Genomic DNA, 15,974 nt, shown 5'->3' with positions numbered 1-15,974 from the left:
GGTTACATCCTCATCCGATTCCTGATGATCTTCTGAATAAAGGTTGAAGGAAACCCTTGACTCTTGTCCAGAGGGGAATATCTGTTGATGATGCTGGATTCTGCCTGCCCCTGAAGTATATCAGGAGATATTTGGCAGTCACTGCTGGCAAAGAGATGTAGCGGGATCTTACCCCATTTGCAGGAGATGTAGGACTAGTCATACTGCTGACTGTCAACTCTCAAGGGATCTGACAAAACATTGTCTAAAATTTTTCCAGCAGATGCAGAGCCCCTGAAGCACTCTGACAGTGAATGCTGAATTCCAACAGGATAACTTTCAGACACAGCGGGCTAAGTCAAGCCCCTCTCCTGAGCAGTTATTGTAATTTATCTGTGCGAGGTTCTCCATCAGGATCTGGACTACTTGATAATTACCAATCCTCACCTGCCACATAGCCTGAGCATAAGACTTATGCCCCAAAAAGGTGGAGGCACTTGGCATTTATTCTTCGATGTGAATCTAGAAGCTCCAGTCTGGCAAGACCTTATTGGCCACTGAGATCACACATCTAAGATTAGGCAAGATTAAAAATATTCAAAGGCCTCCTCAGAGACTCGATACTGACTGTCTAATTACAAAAGGAACTAAACCTAGAGTTAGCAAAAGGGTCCTCACACGCTGTAGGTACCATTGTTCATATGGGTGGTAAACACTGCTTGCCTGCAGAATATCAGATCCTACAGGCTTTCTTCTGGACCAAAATAAATCCTAGGCCTAAGGACTTCATACTGTGTCCCAAGAGCTCCCAGAAGGCCTTCATGCCATCAGAAAGCTAGGCAACCTATATGCTCAGCAGGAAAGACCAGAAGAGATGAGGCACTCCTAACTCATCTGTGACACAAAACTCATTCCCTTCTATTACTAACCTTCTCAGACTGAGATATTAGCTGTGGGGACACCAAACTGGTTGCAGGACCAGGAACAGGTGGAGAGATGCTGGCTCAAGGAAATAACTCTTGTAGTCTGATCTAGTAGAGATAGGAAATAAAGTCTGACAAGACATGGATTGCCACCAGAGTAACTACACATCAGCAAAGGTGAGATATTAGTGATATGGCACTGAATGATAGACAGGGAGCAATCAAGAGGAAATTAACAGCAGATGCAGGGATGTAATGGAGCTATTGGTGAGTCCACACAAAGACAGAGACACAATGTGAATTATAAAAAAAAATAGTAGTCAAACTTTTCATGAAAAGGCTATAGTTTCATCATGAGATTACACAAATCATATGAACCCTCATTACTGTTGACTTGTCAGTACCAGAATTACTCAATGGTATACAAGAGTTATAATAAATCATCTTTCTTTCTATGTTTATGTAGAACATAGCTAAGTTCTACCAGAGTAAAGCTACATTTAGCTAAAATGTAGAGTTTACACCTTTGTGAAATACATGTTAGTTCTAGCCTCAAATTGCTAAGAATTTAATTAACAACTAAACTAATGCAAGTCGAGTCAGCTATGAAAAATACATTTGCTCAAAGAAAACTTGAAGAATGAGCTAACAATTCAATTCTTGTCTTTTGCAAAAGAAAAATAAGTTGTTTACAAGTAAAAGTTCTATTTTATATTAAGATTTCTATTAAAGTACTGTTCCACTATGTATGATTTAAAGTGACCTGACATTTCAGCTTTATTCTCTCACCGATCCCATAACAAGTTTGCTCCATTTATTAATATTCGTGGGCTTAGTTTTATAGGGTTTTTTCAAAGTATTATTTAAAGACAGCCTTGCAAACTCACCTTGAGTCCTGAAAGATAAGTCAGGCTCTTTCCTTCTTGCATATCACCAGCAAGTAATAAAGTTTACCCTCCACAACACCTCAAGAACCACACTGAAGGCTGAGGTCGGGTGGGGAGGTTCACAGGCCTAGCTGTTGGGGAAAAAAGAAATACTACCCTGTTCTCATGAAGACATGTACTCAGCTTTACATGGGCCAAGTAATCACAATGAAGTCAATGGGATTACTCACAGGGTGTAAAGTTAAGCACATGCTTAAGCCTTCAGGAATCAAAGCCTATAGAATCATAGGACTGGACCTCGAGAGGTCATCTAGTCCAATCCCCTGCACTCGTGGCAGGACTAAGTATTATATCTAGACCATCCCTGACAGGTGTTTGTCTAACTTGCTCTTAAAATCCCCAATGATGGAGATTCCACAACCTCCTTACGCAATTTATTCCAGTGCTTAACTACCCTGATAGTTAGGAAGTTTTTCCCAATGTTCAACCTAAACTGCCCACTGCTTCTTGTCCTATCCTCAGAGGTTAACGAGAATAATTTATCTCCCTCTTCCTTGTGACAAAATTTAATATACTTGAAAAATGTTATGTCCTCTCAGTCTTCTCTTCTCCAGACTAAACAAACCCAATCTTTTCTGTCTTCCCTCATAGGTCATGTTTTCTAGACCTTTAATCATTTTTGTTGCTCTTCTGGACTTTCTCTAATTTTCCACATCTTTCCTGAAATGTGGAGCCCAGAACTGGGCACAATACTCCAGGTGAGGCCTAATCAGCATGGAATAGAGCGAAAGAATTACTTCTCATGTCTTGCTTACAACACTCCTGCTAATACATCCCAAGAAGACGTTTGCTTTTCTTGCAACAGCGTTACACTATTGATTCAGATTTAGCTTGTGGTCCAAGATGTACTGCAGAAAGGGATCTGGGCATCTCCTTCCTAGGCAGTCATTTCTCATTTTGTATGTGTGCAATTAATTGTTTCATCCTAAGTGAAGTACTTTGCATTTGTCCTTATTGAATTTCATCCTATTTTCTGCAGACCATTTCTCCAGTTTGTCCAGATCATTTTGATTTATAATCCTGTCCTCCAAAGCATTTGCAACCCCCCCAAGTTTTGTATCACCCACAAACTTTATAAGTGTACTCTCTATGCCATTATCTAAATCACAGATGAAGATATTGAACAGAACTGGACCCAGAATTGATTCCTGCAGGAACCCACTCGATATTCCTTTACGGCTTGACTGTGAACCACTGATAACTACTCTCCGGGAACATTTTTCCAATCAGTTATGCACTCACCTTATACTAGCTCCATATAAGTTGTATTTCCCTGGTTTGTTTATGAGCAGGTCATGCGAGACAGTATCAAAAGCCTTACTTAAAATCAAGATGCCATATCTATCGCTCCCCTACCCCCATCTACAAGGCTTGCTACCCTGTCAGTTTGTAAACTGCACAGGCTTAATATTGGGTCAGTGAGACAGAGCTGGAGCCCCACTATATTTTGGAAGGCTGGGTTTGGGATTATTATTATGATTTTTTTTTTTAAAAAGGAGTAACATCAGAGAACAGCAACATTAACATTTTCACATTACAGAGAAGAATGTCTCCATTCAGTAGATGAATTTAAGTTCCTTGTAACGGCTGTCCGAACTTAAACTACCTGTCCTTCTTCTTCCCCTACCCCTACCCCAGTAATATCTTTTTAAAAGGAATACACCAGAGAGTTTTCAGGTAGGAGGAAGAGACAGTGTACTCTGGAAACTGTTCTCCGTGGCTTCTAACTGGAAATTCCACTGCTAGTGGTGTTTTCCTTTCAGGTGTCTCTCTCACCTCTAGCAAGAGCTAGCAGGACACAAGAGATAGTCAAACATAAACAAGTCTGCTCCTGTAAGATTAATAACTAGCTTTGTGGTAAGAATACCTGAGAATTTCCAAGTAAACAGAGAATGAAAGAGAGCCTAATCAAAATTGTTTTGATCCATAAGACATACCTTAGACACATCATTTTCATCTGGGCGGAGATATCATGCAACTGGGAGTCTTGGAAAACCACTGATATGATATTTGAGAGAGGTCTCATAGGTCTGAATGTAATTAAGGTTTCAATCTATTACTTTCCTGTCCCTCTCACCAGACTATATGCAAATCCTTGATGTTTTAATGTTTCTATCTTATTCCTCCCAGACGACAAACTAAAATGGGACAGAAACACCATATACAGCAAGACTGAATCCAGTGATGATAGAAACTGAAACCCACAAGAATCAGCTACGTAAAAGTAATTATCTAGTGATGCAGCTTAACAGGTGACCTGCAAAGGATATTTTAAAAATTGGGGTTTTGCCCTTTTTCCATCTTTATGACACATGAAGGTGACTGAAGGGGATTCCCTCCCTCTCCCCTCACTGCTTGCTTCACTTGTAGAAACATCAAGCTTGTCAAGTTAGATCTTCCCTGGTTCTGCTAGAAACTTCTATAGGTGTCTCAGATATTTATTTTGTCAGATCTTACATTTTTATTGAAATGAGACTGATTCTTTAACAAAGAAGTTATTCATCCTAAATGCTCTACATTCACTGAAGTTAGATGTGTTAAGGAGTGGCGGAGAGCGGGGGAAGGAAGAGAGATTTAAACCATTTGGCTAAAAATCCCTTCCCTTAGTTCATCTTTCAGTCTCCCTTGATTCCTGCAAAGTCATTTCACTATTTCTCCAATCATTAGTCTTCCAAGATAGATAACACATGAATATTTAACCTAAAAACCAGGCAAAAAATTTTCACAAAAGCCCTCCAACGCCTTATTTATAGAACAAAGAAGCGCTCCCCACCCTTTACAAATCGCCATCCTGTTCAGCTATCCTTATGCACAACATCCTGAAATTCAATTATTCCTTCATCAGTGGATTCCAATTGTGAGTTCTTATGCTACAGTAAGAGAAAGGATGGCCTTCTTCCTAAGGCACAGAACTGGCAGAATGGGCATTAAGACACCCGAGTTCTAGTCTCAGCTCTAGTACTGTATGACCCTGGGCAACAGTTATCCCAAATGCTCTCTCTGTACCCCAATTTCTTCCATTTGTAAGTTACAAAAATGTAAATAGCTCCATAGATGACGTGTAGCATTTTACATCCATGGATAGTGCACACCGTGGGTCCCAAAAAGCCTACAATCTATATCAGAGGGGTAGCCGTGTTAGTCTGGATCTGTAAAAGCAGCAAAGAGTCCTGTGGCACCTTATAGACTAACAGATGTATTGGAGCATGAGCTTTCGTGGGTGAATACCCACTTGGTCGGATGCATCCGACCAAGTGGGTATTCACCCACGAAAGCTCATGCTCCAATACATCTGTTAGTCTATAAGGTGCCACAGGACTCTTTGCTGCTTTTACAATCTATATAGGTCATAAAAGATAAAGAAGAGTTCTGGAGACACAGAACATGAGAACTACTGATGACAAGACGGTAAGTTTTTGCCAGTTAAAGACAAGAATACTTTCAGAAGTATTTTATTTATTGTTTGTATTGCGTTAGTACCTAGATGACTCAGTCCCATTGTGATAGGCACTGTACAAAGATGAAGCAAAATAAGAGAAAGAGAGCAGTAACACAAGATTTGAGAGGAGCAAAGGGAATAGATGTAGGTAATTATAGAAGGTCTTGCAGATTATCAGGATCTTGAACTTGATGTGGTAAGATGCAGAACACCAATGGAAAGATTCCAAGAAGTTTGGTTTTTATCCAGTAGGAGAAGGGGGAAATGGGTCAGAGCAGAGAGGAAGGAAGATAACTTTAGTACCACCAATTTTGACAGACCTGGAGGGTAGCAAAAGAGTTCAGAGGCAGGGAGACTGGTCAGAACTAGATTTCAGTTATAAAAGAAAAAAAATGACTAGTACATTGATAGGAATTTAACCACTGGAATCAATAAGATAGATTCATTTGGGAGATATTAACAAGGAAAATGTGTCAGCAGTGGGTAGAGGAGAAAAGAATCAAATGCAGCACAGATTACAGGCCTGGGAGACATGAAGGATGGTGATGTTGTCCATGAACAGAAGGAAGATGGAGGAAAGAAAAGTTTTGTTTTGAAAAGAACAAGTCTGAGATAGCATGGAGACAACCCAGAGGAATGAGAGGCAGCCAGGAATGCAAGACTAGATAGAGAAAAAGGATTTGGGGACTACCATTATGGGGGAGGTAGCTGAAGTGTTTTAAGATCCCTGGATAGAAGGCCTTTTACAACTGTAAATAATTATATTAACTGCATCTCATCAACTCCTGCAGAGGCTCTTGCTTCAGTCCCTGACTCTTCATAAAGGGATACATGTCCCCTTTTAGCATATTTACTGGCACAAGACTTATTATCTAGGCTTTTTTGCTTACACTGGTGTTCTAAATTACAAGATGACTGGACTTTAAAATGCAAAGAATTAAGTTTACTTAATGCTCATGTACCAGCATTTTCCACTCCAAAATACTGTATTGTGCATTTCTGTGAAAAACTCATTGACTATCTCTTCTCCTAACCCCCCCCCCCAAATTGCTTCGTTCCAAAAACATTTTAACTCTACAAGCCACCATAAAAAGCTCTGCAGACTACTGGTCCAATGATCACAGTTTGAGAACTGCTGCTATACTGCCTTTCACAGCACAGAAATCCCAAGCACTTTACAGACTATATATACAGATTTGCTGGACATGTAGCACCCATTTAACACTGCATAATATAACCAGGGCTTAGCCCTGTATTGATTTGAAACTGCAGAACATAGGCAGGAAGAATGTAATAGCCCAAATTAGAAGTTGGCCTTGATACCACCATTAGCATACTTGGGCTTGCATAAAGTCCTATGTGATATTTAACAACCACCATGAAGGACTTTGGATTTCTCATCCGAATAACTTAACTCTCTTTCCCTCTACAGCTAATGTCACTCTGCCATGCAATCTTCCCCACTTCACCAATTTGCTCTTCCAGTAATAGTCTCTCGGCCCAGCCATCTAGTCCACATCCTCTCAACACATTCCCTTTTCTCCCCATGACTATTTTCTATCACCTTTCCCAGACACATGTCTCTCCTCCTCCCTCCTGCACCAGTATATCCTTTACTCCCCCACATCTCAGAGTCTTCTACTGAGATTACCCCCACTTCCTCCATCTATTCCACCCTTCTCTCGTTTTCTGCTCAGCCTCCTTTCCTTTGCACTTACCTCCTCTCAATAAACTCCCCTTTCCCCGATGTATTCCCCAACTGTGCCACTCCTTCCCCCTCAATGTCCTTCCCCTAGATCACTGCTTGCCTTGCCCATACCCCCCCTTTCTGCTAGGCAACCCTTGCTCATGCCCTCACCCCATAACACCTTTCCCCCTTCCCTCCGCTCGCCCTGGCAGACACGCACAGTCAGCCCCGGCTCTGCCCCCCACAACTCGCCTTTCGCCCCTAGATCCGCCCCCCCCTTGCACCCCCGTCCGGGCCGAGCTGCCGGGTCTGACCCTCACCTCACCCCTGCCCCTCACCGGAGATACTGCGCACACAGCAGGCTCATCCTCCGCCGCTCGCTGCCCGTCCCCGCCGCCCCCTCTCGGGGTCTCACAGCCGGGGCCGCTCCGCCGCCCAGGAGCCGCCGCCGCCTCCGGCCGCCGCCATCTTCCTGTGCTGGGCCCAGGCTCCTCCTGCCCGCCGGGTGTCCCCGCGCTGAGCCTCCGGCCCTAGAGTGGGCGTAGAGTAGAGGCTGTTCTCGCGAGACCCGCTCCGGCCCCGCGCAGCCCTCGGCTGCCTGCCTCAGGCAACCAGGCTCGTGAAGGAGCCGCCGCCGCCCCCGCGCGCCGGGGCAGGCAGCAGCAGACTCTGGCCTTCACACTCAATACTGTCCCCCTCCCCCCCCACTTCCGGCCCCAGGCCCGGCCCCGCCTCTCCAGCCAGACTTCCTGCCGGCGCTACAGCCAAAGCCTTCCCCGCGCGCTCGCCGCCAACCTGCCAACCCGTTGGCTGGGCCGCTGCTATAGCAACGGGAGGTTGCTGTACTATCACCATAGCAACCGCCGAGCGTGCGGCTCTTCCGGATTGGAATAGAGCCAACGAAACTGGCCCCGCCCCATGCTCCTCCTGGCACCGCGCGCTCCCACTTGGCTGCGTGCCCTACACCGCGGCCACTCCCCCACTCCTCTCCAATAGCCCCCTGGCCCCTGAATCTCCTCCCTCCCCCCTCTCGCTAACCCGTCTCCCACGCTGCCAGCTCCTCCGTGTGCTCTGCCAGATTCACCAGCTGGGGGGCCGGGCTGGCTGGGCCCTCATGAGTCAGGGCTCGGAGGACAGTCGTTTGGGAGAAATCACACAGATCCTCCCCGTGCTTCGTGCCGATCAGCACCTGGAGTGGAGATGAAACCAAACTCCGCTCTCCCCTCCCCTGGAAGAGCTCAGCACGCCCCAGCGCACCTGGGAGGGGGCTATGCCTGCACCTGCGTCTGCAGCATCTGGCACTCTCAGAGATGGTACCAAACTAGAAGCATTGCTGGGCTGTTCCCAGATTCGTGCAGTTGTTATAGCAACGTGCAAATGCCCTGCTGTGCTACCCGGCGCTCACCACTGTGCCTGTATCAGGGAAAGTTCGCAGGTTCCTTCCCAATGTGGGGGAGAGAGCAAGTTAAAATACAGTCAATCCATTTTCCTTGACGTCAGGAGGCAATTTTGCTGTGTCACAGATTTAATCATGTAGGATTCCAGGAAGCTCCTGTAGCCCCAAGCTGTGACAGTTAAAATGAGAGTGATTTCAAACAGTTCAGAGTGAGATGCTCACTGCTTCATTTCAAAGTCTTTCATCAAAAGAGGGAGCTAAAAAAAATACACTGATGCAATCTTAGCGAGATTTAGTCTAAATAATAAGGAAGGCTGCCTGCCGCCTGCCAGTAACTTTAAAAAAAAACACACCACCCCAAACCACCTAAGGCCATGCTGCAGCCCCTGCTTCCTTCCAAGATACTTCCTGTAAGGGGGAGTAATCATGTCCTTTCTTTCCCAAATGTTCTAGAAAGGACCTCTTATTGTCTCATTGAGGACTAGAGCTATTCCAGTTCCTTAATCCAGCTGTTTGCTTGGTTCTTCCTGCTGTCATTTTTCTACCCACCACCCCATTATTAGAAGCGTGGGCTTGTTCTACCCACTGCCCCATCCACCAGCCCTGTAGTGCTATCTTTGTCTCCTCCCTGGGAAGATGAGTTAGTTCCCAGCTCTCTCACACATACCCACGCTTTGCTGTTGGCTCTCTTTTCCTTTCCTTGCCAACTGGGAGAGTGAACTGTCTTTTTCCTTCTCCGTGAGGAATTACAATGTAGCGCAATTAGGGCCTGATTTTCATGGATCACCACCCACAATAGGCACTGAGACCACTTTGGGATTAAAGAGTCTGCTTTACAGGTTTAGCTAAGGAGCAGTTGGCTTTTAGTTCATGCAGTAGAGGCTCATGCACAGCACTGAGGTCCCAGGTTCAATTCTGCCCCCTGACAACCAGGATCTGTTGGCATTACATTTTCTCCATCACCTCCATTGCTACTGTGGACCCATTTTCTTCTTCTGTGGGATCCTTGGAGCGCTGGTGCCTGGAGCTGCCACTGAACAGGGATTCCTGGCTCCTGGGACTGGTTAACTCCTTGGTTCTCATTTGGTGGGCTGCTCTATGCCCGAGAATCCCTGGCTTCCTGATTACCCACCTGGTGGCTGAGGAGCCAGGACCACCTAGAGGATTCAGGGGGCCTGGGTCAAAGCAATTTTGGGGGCCCCTTCCATAAAAAAAGTTGCAATACTATAGAATACTATATTCTTGTGGGGGTCCCTGCAGGCTCGGGGCCTGGGGCAAATTGCTCCACTTGCCCCCACCTCTGGGCAGCCCTGTGAGGAGCAGTCAGTTAGCAAGGCATTCAGGGAGCCTGTGACCTGAGCAGGCCAGTAGCTTACTGGGGGGCAGCTGGGGAACCAGGCAGCCTTGAGATCCTGGGAAATGTTTTTAAAAGGTCAAAATAAATTATTTAATTTTTTTTCTCAAAAAAATGTTTGAATTCCCATTCCATGAGAAATTTCAACATTTTGATTTTTTGTTCTGAGGCTAAAGTTTTTTTTTAAACATTTGGAATTTCCCACTGAATTGGAATCACAGGTTTTGATCAGCCCGAATAACAACACTTATCCACCTCATGGGGCCGGGGCTGGCTCAAGCAGAGCTGGTGTCCTAAAGCTACAAGGGGACCAAAATTCAGTTTCAACCTTTGTGTCCCAGTCTTCTCTGTTATGCTAGCTAAGGAAAGCAGGAGACACTAGAGAATGTATTCAGATCTGGTCTGTGTGTTTGTGGAGATAGGAAAAAAGTGTTAAGCAGAATGAGAAGAGATGGATAAATAGATTTAAAAGATAGCAGAAAGCATATAATAATTATAATCTTACATAATTCCACAGTATAATGTAACGCTACAAAAATGCTGGGGAAAGATACATGACTATTTTCCTCTGGATGCATGGATAGTCCTGTAATCTTGCTGAAGATGATTTTTCTTCTTATCACAAACAGAAATTCTTGTGTATGATTTTCTCTCTTCTTTCATTATTCATCACATGACAATGAAAGTCAGAAGAAGCCCCCAACGGCACATATATAGACTTCAGAAGTTTCACATTGTGCCACCAGCGCAGATCAGCTATATACTCAGGGGAAAAAATGAAGTCTTTCCAAAATATTTGGAATTCTTGGCCAGATACTATGGTATAAAATAAGCTATTCCTTTCATAGGACTTCCTTATAACATGGTAACTCTGCTAGATGCAGCAAGAATCTCTGTGATACTCCTTCTATAATCATTACAATGTTTATTTGGTTTTTATTTTGTTTTAAAGAATGAGAGGAGAGAAACCTGGGATGTGTCCCAGCAAAGGCTACAACAACCAGGGAACATTCCAACTCCTTAGGTAGATCAAAGATTGCCACAAAGCTCTGAATCAGTGCAAAGCAGCTTGCATGCCACTCTTTGTGCACTGGAACACAGCTGTAAAGCTCATGCTAGCATTTTGGCCGGTCACATGGCACCCTCTTGACTCAGGGAGGCTCCATGCAACTGTGCAGGGCCAGCTCCAGGCATCAGAATTCCAAGCAGGTGCTTGGGGCGGCAATCTGCAAGGGGAGGCAGTCCGTGTGTTTTTGCCCCCAAGCAGCGTGCCGAATTGCCGCCATGGATAGCAGGGGCAGTCCATGTGCCATTAGGGTGGCACACGTGTTTCCGCCGTGGCGGCAATTTGGCAGCAGCTTCTGTGTTCAGCTGTCCACGGCAGCACAGCTTCTGTCTTCTGGCTGAAGACAGAAACTGCTGCCAAATTGCTGCTGCCGCGGAAATGCGTGAGCCGCCCTAATGGCACATGAACTGCCCCCGCTATCTGCAGTGGCAATTTGGCACACTGCTTGGGACGGCAAAAACAGTAGAGCCGGCCCTGCAACCGTGGGCTTGGTAGAATTGTCTGAACCAACCCAGCATGGAGCTGTTTAGGGGCTAAATTTGCAAATATTTATGACATGCTTTGAGATGTTTGGATGGAGGATGTTTATAGGAGGGCACATGCATTACAAAGGAGAGCACAAAGTGGTAGCGTACACAGAAAATCACTGTGTAAGTGTAAGAATATATTTGAAAAATGGAAAATCCTTTAGAACACTGGGTTTCAATGAGGAGGTCATGATCCTCAGGCACAGGCGTTCTCAGACTGGGGGTCGGGATCCCTCAGGGGGTTGTGAGGTTATTACATGGGGAGTCACGAGCTGTCAGCTTCCATCCTAAACCCTGCTTTGCCTCCAGAATTTATAATGGTGTTAAATATATAAAAAGGTGTTTTTAATTGTAAGAGGGGTCACATTCAGAGGGTTGCTATGTGAAAAGGGGTCTCCAGTACAAAAGTTTGAGAACAACTACTAAAGCAGGTAGTGGAAAGATTGGGGTGGGTGGTCATGACCACTCTCTCTTTCTTTATGGCTAGATGAGAGGGGAGATCCTGATTTTTCTATTGCAGTATGTGAAATCTAGAGAGGCTGACATTCTTAGTCCGGGACGGTAACTTTTAGATACAAAAGTAACAAAAAAGACAAATTATTCAAAGGGAAGTATTTGGAGAAGTGAAATCCAGAGCTAAAAGGTGTAACAAAGTAAGCATTCAGAAGAATCAACTTGTAGATTAGATCAGAAAATGTAGTTACAGTTAAACAGGACAAGGAAAGTTTTTAAAAAGGGTTACTCTTGATCTTCATTAAGAATTAAAACTATGATAAAAACAAGTTATGGCTGAGAGTACATATCGGTAATTTACAGGTAAAAGAATATGACAATCACATGAATGTTATTATCCCAACTTCACGCATTACAAACCCAGGAAATTCATAGTTAAACATAAAAGAGTTAAACATATGGAAATACAAAGCTAAGGCATCCAAACAACCTTAACTCTGCTCCGTAGTGATACCATTAAGGAGAGAGAAGGGAAAAACAAACAAACAACAACAAAACACACAAAACCAACTCTACCCCCCAAAACCAACCAACCAACCAACCAACCACTACCATGTCTTTCAAATCAGTTTAATCTAATCTGAGACTACACTCTGCAATGCATTAATCATAATTGAACAGTTCTTGCATAATGTCACTACAGGAACCAAAAGCTGCTCCAATTTACTTCAGGGCAAGACAGAATCATCTGCACAGCCCCAAAATATAGGGAGCATAAGCGTTTCTTAAGACTCAACCTAAATCCCACTCAGACCCAGTTTCTCCTGCGGAAATGGAGTTCACTGAGACTCAGGCCTTCACAGTGGAATGGCTCAATAGATAGTAAGAGATTATTATTATTATTTCTCAAATGTGTGATTGTTTTGTATAATACTTAATTATGTCAGTATATAAACACTACCTATGAATTCATTATCTACTTCAGTATTCATTTTATGCCTGAACCTGTCTTTATGTAGACAAATCTGCCATTGAGTTTAGTAGTGCAGGGGCCACCCGAGGGGATGAAGCTGATACAATTTTGGGCCAATCACACACAGATGCTCTTTGCATATGCAAATTCTGAGATTTTTGCATGCACACATGAGTCAGAGCAAAACTAGAGCTGATGTTTTGAAAACAAGTCCCTTTCCCTTCTAAAGTGTTTCAGGTTAAAATGTGCTAAGGAAAAACATGTTAACTTAGCTGCTTTAAGTGTGGCCTGTGTGTGGAAACAGTGGCCTCTCAGGATGTTGGACATGAGTTTAGTTGTGTCAGTCCAGTTGCAGGTTGCATAATCCCTCCAGTGCAGAGTTGAAATTTGCATTGCTCTTGCCTGGGCAGTCCCTGTCCTAGGGATAAATAGAAGACTTCAGTCTCCAGGACTGTTATCTGGAAGGAGGATGCTCAAAGGGGAGGCTTTTTGCAGCTGTGAAGTCATATTCCTAGTACTCATAGGCACATGCATTCAGACAGAGTTCCTCTAAGTGACAACCATTGACTCCTCGGACTCCTTCTAAGGGCAAAGGGTGTTGTCTGGGATTCTGTGCTTGACGTCCACCATCTAGATCTTTTGTTTTGACTCTGTCACCTGCAGCCTCAGCCCTGTGTTTTCATGTTTTGTCTCCTGCTATTAATTGTTTCCTGGGTTCTGTGGCTCCTCTGTTCACCTGAAGGAGTTAGCCCTTTATTCTCCTGGTGGGCTCTGCCCCCCATTGCTGGATTCAAACGGGCAGGAGGAGGAAAATTGATGGGAAGGCTCTCTGTGATTGTGAGGCTATATTCCTAGTGCTCATATGCACACGTATCCAGGCAGAGTTCCACGGGGCAGCATCCACTGATGCGCTTGACAATATTTTGGAGCTCCTTCTTTGAGGCCAAACAGAATGACACAACCACATTGCATATTAAATGTAAACATTTAAGTTACATTTAAAATGGCACCATGACATTTGAGCTATTTTATGTTTCATATCTGAGCTCACACTGTCCCGTGGATAACTTCAGTAGTATTACTTTAAAAGAAAAGATGGCTGCATTGCACCAATTTTTATTTTTTGTAATCCAAGTTTAGCATTGGTTTCAACCTTTAACTAACCAGAGCACAGATTTTCTTTGACTGCTAGCACTTGCATGAGTTGAATATGATATATGTGCACAAATACACGAGCCTTCATAACTGCAAGCCGGCCCTCTCTGCTTTTGCATGTGGATATTAAAAGGAAACTTTTCAAAGTCAGAGCTTGAGTTTGGGCATTCTGCTCTAGGTGGGACAGCCCATTTTCCACCTATTCATAAGAAGTTGTTCTGCTTTTCTTCATTGTCATCTTCTGCAGAAGAAAGTGAGTCCTCTCAGTTAGCATGTGCAGTGCCCGGAGGGAGCAGGACGAGTCGCCTCACATCACGTATGTATATAAACTATGCAAGGAGTGCCAATTGCAGGATGAGAGGGCATGGCTGTCTTGTTTAGTCTTGTTTGAGTCAGATGAGATTCAGCATGTTTTGGCTTTGGGGTGGATCTTGAGAGAGACTCTGCTATAGCAAAACTAGTTGCTTATACTTTGCTGACTGTCATATCGAGAGGAAAATGGACCTGTGGATTTTCAAGTAAAGCTAGTTGTGTTGCTTACTGAAGGCTTAATTTGAAATGTCTTTTTGTGCAGGATTATATTTAAGATCCTTGAATCTTCTGGAGTGTGAAGTATTTAGTACTTTTGTCCTTTATTGGTTCATCAATTTACTGTGCTACTAAAATGTAGCGGGTGCCATCTGAATAACAGGGGTTTCAATGACATGTCAAAAGCACCGATTAGAACAGTGGATTATCATCAGCAAAATGAGTTAAAATCACTTCCTTTTAGGCTGCCTAAGTGTCAAATTTCACCTTCAGTGGCAGTGGAAAGAACCACAGTTTCGTCTATGATGCCATCAGCTAAGCCTTGATTCATATCTACCCTTTTTGCCCCTCTCCTCATGGGTGCCCCTTGGAAGGAAAAAGAAAGAAGGGAAACTTTTCACTGATAATCTCAACCTGCCCCACCCCACATCTCTAAATAAACTGCATACAGTTGGGTCAAATTTGCTTTCCCAAAGTGACTGTCTCTATGGAGACAGGTTTCAGAGTGGTAGCCGTGTTAGTCTGTATCAGCAAAAAAAATGAGGAGTACTTGTGGCACCTTCGAGACTAACAAATTTATTTGGGCATTAGCTTTCATGGGCTAAAGCCCACTTCATCAGATGCAGACCTATAAGTCACAATTCTTCAACGAAAAAACTTCAAAAACAGACTCCAATGAGAAACTGCAGAACTGGAATTAATTTGCAAACTGGACACCATTAAATTAGGCTTGAATAAGGACTGGGAGTGGATGGGTCATTACACAAAGTAAAAACTATTTCCCCATGCTAATTCCCCCTACTACGGTTACTTGCACCTTCTTGTCAACTGTTTGAAATGGGCCATCCTGATTATCACTACAAAAGTTTTATCTCCTGCTGATAACACTGCTCTACAGCCAAAATGCTTCTGAAATAAATGTAGTCCAACTTTACTAATTCTGGGTCACAGAGAATGAAAATGATGCTTAAAATTGTTGATTGGCTCTAGTTTTCAAGATATGCTATTGGGTCAGTATATACGACCCTTGACTTGGGAATGGTGGAGGATAAGTGAGTTATAAAGGGAAGGGATCTCAATTTAAACCAGAAATGACTAAAATACATCTTTGACTGGATCTATGAATAAATCTATGATTGGGTTTGGACAGTACTTGCTTTTTAGGCAAAACAATGAATGATGCAATCTGAAGCTGGTATTGCATCATACATGATATGAATTGCATCATGTTATTCCTAGAAGTCATGGATGATGCAATCATAACGAAGCTTACATCACTCTGCTGAACAAATTGCCCTATATCAGCTCTAGAAGTCATACAGTGTTGTGCTCTCTTATTTGTCAATGTTTGATTTTGCAAAGGGACACATTTCTTTTTAGCCAAAGTGAGCAGAGATGCCTCGTACTTGTGTGAACAGTGCAGATAACTTCTGCTATGTTTGTGGTGAAGTGACTTTTGCATGACAAAAGCGCAGTATAACCACTATGATTAAGAAAGCCTCTCACCTTTATTTTGGCTGCAAAATTGGAGATCAGGAAAAGAGGTG

At 43.7% G+C, this 15,974-nt stretch overlaps 1 protein-coding gene across 6 annotated transcripts in view; it reads right to left on the bottom strand.

Moving 5' to 3' along the window:
• Positions 1-7,642, bottom strand: part of SMG7 (SMG7 nonsense mediated mRNA decay factor) — a 109,602-nt gene extending 101,960 nt beyond the window's left edge. For 3 of the 6 annotated variants that reach the window (XM_050963590.1, XM_050963586.1, XM_050963592.1), the window contains exon 1: positions 7,314-7,642. Coding sequence is in view for 2 of the 6 variants with exons in the window: in XM_050963586.1 (XP_050819543.1) it covers positions 7,314-7,342 (29 nt within the window). In the remaining 4 variants the exon portion in view is untranslated. Of the gene's footprint in view, positions 1-908; positions 988-1,789; positions 1,921-7,295 lie in introns of those variants that run through there. The other 3 variants (XM_050963587.1, XM_050963588.1, XM_050963589.1) reach the window with 3 other exon arrangements.
• Between the last annotated feature and the right edge of the window lie 8,332 nt (positions 7,643-15,974).

Source organism: Gopherus flavomarginatus, chromosome 7, assembly GCF_025201925.1.
Source record: "Gopherus flavomarginatus isolate rGopFla2 chromosome 7, rGopFla2.mat.asm, whole genome shotgun sequence".
NCBI classification, from domain to species: Eukaryota; Metazoa; Chordata; order Testudines; family Testudinidae; genus Gopherus; species Gopherus flavomarginatus.
Note: the sequence above shows the minus strand (reverse complement) of the source record. Positions and strands in the feature narration are given on the sequence as shown.